The sequence below is a fragment of the Nematolebias whitei genome, chromosome 17 (genome assembly GCF_014905685.2).
Source record: "Nematolebias whitei isolate Nwh7 chromosome 17, NemWhi1, whole genome shotgun sequence".
Lineage (NCBI taxonomy): Eukaryota > Metazoa > Chordata > Actinopteri > Cyprinodontiformes > Rivulidae > Nematolebias > Nematolebias whitei.
This window is the reverse complement of record NC_056514.1, coordinates 3,304,025-3,310,490: the sequence shown is the minus strand read 5'-3', so window position 1 is coordinate 3,310,490 and position 6,466 is coordinate 3,304,025. Positions and strand designations below refer to the sequence as shown.

Below are 6,466 nucleotides of genomic sequence, written 5' to 3'. Positions count from 1 at the left end.
ATCTACATCTATACAGAGATCTACATCTATACAGAGATCTACATCTAGACAGAGGCCTACATCCATACAGAGATTTACATCCGTACAGAGATCTACGTCTATACAGAGATCTATGTCTATAGAGATCTACATCTATACATAGATCTACATCCATACAGAGATCTACATCTATACAGAGATCTACATCTAGACAGAGATCTATGTCTATACATAGATCTATGTCCATACAGAGATCTACATTCATACAGAGATCTATGTCTATACAGAGATTTATGTCTATATTGAGATTTACATCTATACAGAGATCCACATCTATACAGAGATCTATGTCTATACAGAGATCTACATCTATATTGAGATCTACGTCTATACAGAGATTTCTTTGTTTTACTGGATTTACTGTAAAATCTTCCACTGTGCATAAAATAGAATTTGATATAATAAACTTTGTACCACACACACACACACACCAACACCCCCCCTCCCCACCACCACCACCACCACCACCACCACACACACTCAAACATCTGGTCTTCCAGAATGTGAGGGGAGTTCCTTGTGGTTTAGGTTGAAAGTAAAACAAAAAGAGTGCAGGCTGTGTTACCAAAATATTCCACTCTGTCCTTGCACAGCAGGCTCATGAGTGTTTGCAGAATAAAAGATGATAATTCCCATTCCATGATGTGCCCCCCCCCCCCACACACACACACACACACACACTCACACTCACACATACACACTAATCAAAGTGTGATTTGCTGTGTTTTGCAACAAAACATCCCTCCCAAATTATATTTAGTCATTTTTGATTGAAACAGATATGGAATTTGTTTCCTCATGCACCTTTTGCAATAGCTGCATTTCATTCCCTCGCCTCGCCTTGACAAAGACACAAACAAGCTTAGAGCCATTACATACCACCTTCATCTATTTTCCGTGGTTCTGACCGTACTTTCCTGTTTTTGGAGTGGCTGCCTCAGAGAACAATGTCCCATTAAATTAGGAGGGTCAGGAAGTCCAAACACCAAGGTGAATGCCTGAGCTTCCTACAACTCTTTCCATCTGCTTTGGACACACGTAGGAGCAGGCAGCATGGAATTCTCTCTTCTGTCCTGTACTCTTGTGCAAACATGGGATATCCTAGAGAAGTCCTTCCCTCTGAGATGTCCAGCTGGTTTCCAGGGTCTTCATACATGAAGGAACAAGTTTGAAAACAACGTTTAGACAGGACCTTTGATTGGCACGACCTTCTGTTGTTGTTTGGTTAACATAAATCCTAAAACTGCCACAGTAAAATTATCCTAATGGTGTTCTTTAGGCTTTTATTTTGACATTAAATAAGTCATGTAAAATAAGTTGTTGTACATTGTAATGTCCATATGGATAATATGTCAAAGCTTTGATGAAATCCTTAATTTGCTGCTATGCACTTAACAAATCAAAATGTTTATTTGTGCTAAAGAACACATTAACATTCTAACACCCCCACACACATTTAGTTTAGTTTTAAAGTTTAATGGTGGGCAGCGTGGTGGTGCAACTGGTAACGCTGCTGTCTCTCAGCGAGCAGGTCCCTGGTTCAAATCCCGGTCCGGGGGCCTTTCTGCGTGGAGTTTGCATGTTCTCTCCGTGCATGTGTGGGTTTACTTCGGGTACTCAGATCAAAAACATGCATGTTAGACTGATTGGTAACTCTAAAATTGTCTCTAGGTGAGAGAGAGAGTGTGAATGGTTGTTTGTCTCTGTGACCCTGTGATGGACTGGAGACCTGTCCAGGGTGTCCCCCGCCCCTCGCACCGTGATACCTGGACATGGGCACCGGCGACCCCCGTGACCCAAAATGGAAGAAGCGGGTAAAAGATAATGGATGGATGAATCACACTCGCCAACAGAAACTCAGTTTATTTGTTTAAAAAAAAAAACTGCTGAAAACAATTGTACGCTGTTAAAATGAACCCTTTTCAACAGATACGTCTTTTTCAAAGACCTACTGAAGTGGACCACAGCATTGTTCTCGAGCTTGGCAGGTATTTTCCTTTTCCCCGCTGCCCATCAACACAGCTGTTCAGGAAAGCCTAAATCCCTCCTCCAAGGTCAAGTTTACCCAAGATACTGTAGTACAATACCTCCATAAAATGTCCAATCACTGCAAGCGAACACAATGGATCTGCCCCCACCCTCGGCTCTCATTCCAACTAACACTTCGATGCTATCATCTTCCTGCGGTGCAGATGGTTTTCCAAGACTGCGAGGAGTCACTCCACTTGTGCTATTACTCTATACGTATGGAAGCAGAAAAACATTTCCATTTTCCACACCTTGCCCCCGCCCTCACCCCCTCCCTGGGACTCCTTTTGTTCTGACTCTACTGTGTTCCTGTTTTCACCATAAAAGCATGGGGTGAGGGGGGGAGTAATAGATGCAGACATTTGGGAGCCTGAGAGAACTTCTCCTCATCCTCCTGCCACACCCTGCTATTCGCTCATTAACAAGCAAAAGCATTATTCTTCTAACAAAAAGAAGGATGCATATGGGGGAGATAAACTAGTTCATCTGGCAAGTAAACAGTCAGAAAAGGGTGGGACACTAAGAACAGAGAGCAGCTTCTTTGTACAGAAATACTCCATCAGGAGTCAGGGCGGGTCAGGTCACACATACATACTTGTAAAAATATAAAACATCTCAAATGCTCAAGAAAAGTATACAACTGAATGTTCAAAGATAAAAGGTTTTCTTTGCACCCAACCTTGTTTACATGAAGTGGCCCAAGCCTCAAATCTAAAATCACCAGCTGTTGGTCCTACCTGAAATTCTGTAAAAACACAAGTGAGTGCGTGCTCGTAAAAGAATGACTAATATTCTACTGCTTGTCACGGAGTGTGGTGGCAGGAACTCCAAGCCTCCAAACAAGAGCCAGAGAGCAGCTCACTGATGAAGTCCACGATGTTTCTTGAAATTAAAACCAATCCCAAGGTGCTGCCGTGGCAGAGAAAGATATAAGTTTATTCTAATGACAGAATTACATTCTAATTTTATGTCCAGCACCCAGGTGCTGGTCAGAAAATTAGAATTTTCTGTGATACTGAATTTTAGGTTTTCATTAGTTGTCAGTTATAATCATCAAAATTAAAAGAAATAAACATTTGAAATATATCAGCCTGTGTGTAATGAATGAATATAATATACAAGTTTCACTTTTTGAATGGACTTAGTTAAATAAATCATCTTTTTCATCCATCCATTATCTTTACCCGCTTCTTCCATTTTGGGTCACAGGGCTCGCCGGTGCCCATGTCCAGCAATCACTGTGCGAGGGGCGGGGGACACCTGGACAGGTCTCCAGTCCATCACAGGGCTCAGCTTTTTCATGATATTCTAATTTTATGACCAGCACCTGTACTGTGTATATGTAAACTGGCCACCCTTATCATTTGAGGAAACTATGCTTTTGAGTATTTCTAGAGCTTAAAAGTATAGTTTCATAAAAATTTGAGGTGGGCAAAGATTAATCTATTCTGGTCAAGGTCACCACTGGCCACCCCCTGGCTTTACTATTGCACCTGCTGGTGGATACAATTGCTCCCTCACCTTGTCAGGCTCCATCACGCGTACAACCACTGCTCCTCCACATCGAGAGGAGACAGGTGAGGTGGTTTAAGCATATGGTAAGGCTGGCCCCTGGGTGCCTCTCTTGGGAGGTGTTTCAGGCATATCTGATTTTGAGGAGACCCAGGACACACTGGAGAGTATATTGCTCTTGGTTGGCCTTGGAATCCTCCCAAAAGAACTGAAAGAGGTGGCTGTGGAAAGAGATGTCTGGGCTTCACTGATCAAGCTGCTGCCCCCGCAACCTGACTTCAGAATGGTTGATGGATGGATGGATGGATGAATGGATGGATGGATGGATGGATGGCATGACTACTAAACATGCAAGGCTTTAAGAAGCTTGACAGAACACAAGTAATTTAACAGTTTTCCACTTAAGAAAAATCTAGTTTTTAGCAGAACTACAAATAAATGGAAGTGACTGCAGATATAGCAGCGCCAGCTCTTTCAGACAGTTTATACTAATATTTTGTTACTGGCTACTGCTCAGAACCTCTGTAAAAGCATCACATGTATTTGCTCAGACTTACAATTTTTTGCACTAAAATTATTTTGTTCTTCTCTCAACAGGATGAAGTTAAGGTCCCCTCCAAACTCAGCATCTCTAAATCCATGAAGGTCTCTGAGTCTGTGTCAGGAAGCAGAGGAGGTAGTCTTTTGGAGCTTAAAGAAGCTGTGGAAGATCATGGGGAGGAAGAAAAAGAGGATGAAAAGGAAGACAAACCCCATGTAGACCTCTCATCAGATGAGGACGTGGAGATCGAGACCATTGAAGAGACCCGTGCTGAACGCATGAAGCGCAGCAGCTTGCAACGCATGCAAAACCTCAAGACAGTGTTTTCAAAGGAGAAGATGGACAGGACCAGAGCAAAGACAAAAGAGAATCTGGAGAAGACCAAACAAAAAACCAAGGAGAACATTGAGAAGACAAGGCAGAAAACAAAGGAGAACCTGGAGAAGACCAGACAAAAAACCAAAGAGAACATAGAGAAAACTAAACAGAAGACAAAAGAAAATCTGGAGAAGACTCGCCACAACATTGAGAAGAAAATGGGAAAACTCGGAACACGCATGAGCGTGAATCCTGAGCGCAAACAGAAGATGAAGACATCCAGTGACAAGGTGAAGAAGGCCTTCACACCAGACCATGTTGTTTATGCCCGTTCAAAGACTGCCATGTACAAGGTGCCCCCTTTCACCTTCCACGTTAAAAAGATCCGTGAGGGCGCTGTGGAGGTGGTCCAAGGTACCGAGATGGTGGAGGTGTCCAGGGATGTGGAGCTCGTCAGTGGGGAGGATGTGGAGGTCGACAACGCTGAAGTGGAGGTTGAGCTGGAGATGATGAATGGAGGTGGGGATGACGAGGAGGCTGAGGCAGAGGATGAAGATGAGGAAGACAGCCACGATGCTTTGCGAGAGAATGAGGAAAGCGACTAAGAAGCAAGAAACTCTGCTAACATACCACAAAACCCTTTGAAGCCACACTGAGATTCAGGTTTTGTGTAGGCGTTGTTAAACCTAAAAAAAAATTGCTTCCAAACTTTCCACAGAACCACAATTCAAAATGACTGAACTATAATTTTAGGGTGCTTCACTCCAGTCAAGCCTACTTTTAGTACACGGTTACTTAATTAGCTGTTCTTCTTAGTTTTTCCAGTGGTGTGTGCGCTGATGACCAACTAACACAGTAGACTGTCCCCCAGACCAGCAGCTAACAGGAGCAGACGGAGGCTTGCATCTATTCATAGACTTGTTTTTATTATATGAATCTTAAGTTAAAACCAAGAAAAGTAAGAGCTAAGGTGGGGTTCATATCAGTATTTTCATTTTTTCTACAAAGTACAAATTCTATGCTAAAGAATCATAATTTCATAATTTAAAACATATTAAAGGTTCTCATTGCAAACTGTAACATTAAGTATATAAAGCTTATCGAACACAAATCTAAAGTGCAGGTCAGCCCTTAATGTAAAAAAAGCCCTCGATTAAATCTTCCGAAAACTAAGTGGAAGCTTGACTCAAAGGACTGGCCTACATTAGACTGGCCATATACAACAAATATGACAGAATAAGAGAAACGTAGAATCTTGAAGACATTTAGGTGGACATATGAATGCAACAGAAAAGAGAATGCACAAGACAGCTGTCACAATAAATATGAAGGATGAAGCAGGGCCGTGGAGCGCCCCATCACGACAGAGCTACACATTCAAACCACACAGCTTTTGCAGAACTTCTACCACTGTAAGTTTACAAGTTCAAAGTTTTTTCACCTCTAGTCCAATGCTTGAAATTTTTATAAACCAAACCTTATCTCAACTTAGTGGTATGATATAAGATCTACTTTACAAATCTGAGTGTAAATGTGTGCCAATACATCAGAACTGTTGGACTTCTCAAGCCCAGATGTCTCCACCATGGACATTGCCACAGTTTCAGTTACTTGGGCTGTTTTCGATGGAGATGATTCTGTTTATTGGTCTTCTTTACATTGCAATGAGTACCTTTAAGCCCGTATAAAAAGTTTGCAGCAGTTTCTTGAAGTTGATGGATATAAAGAAAGAGAGAATATATTCAGAGGGTGTGAATTGGAGGCAGTATGGCGGCGCAGACGTAGAAGAAGTTCGCAGGATCACCTCCTGGCCTTTCTGGTTGGAGTTTGTATGTTCTCTCCATGAGTTTCCTCTGGGTACTTGGGTTTCCTCCCACAGACAAAAACAAACAAACAAACAAACAAAAACAATATGCTAGGTTAATTGGTAACTCTAAATTGTTCCTAGTTGTGAGTGAGAGTTGACTCGTTTGTCTCTATATGTCCCTGTGATGGACTGGAGACCTGCCCAGATGTCCCTGATGGACT

General features: G+C 42.3%; 1 protein-coding gene across 2 annotated transcripts in view; it reads left to right on the top strand.

Moving 5' to 3' along the window:
• The window catches only part of cavin1b (caveolae associated protein 1b), a 35,468-nt gene extending 29,157 nt beyond the window's left edge, over positions 1-6,311 (top strand). The window contains exons 2-3 of one of the 2 annotated variants that reach the window (XM_037691145.1): positions 4,177-4,728; positions 4,864-6,311. In XM_037691145.1, the coding sequence (XP_037547073.1) occupies positions 4,177-4,728; positions 4,864-5,043 (732 nt within the window). In that variant the 3' untranslated portion in view covers positions 5,044-6,311. Of the gene's footprint in view, positions 1-4,176 lie in introns of both variants that reach the window. The other variant, XM_037691144.1, reaches the window with a different exon arrangement.
• The last annotated feature ends 155 nt before the right edge of the window (positions 6,312-6,466 follow it).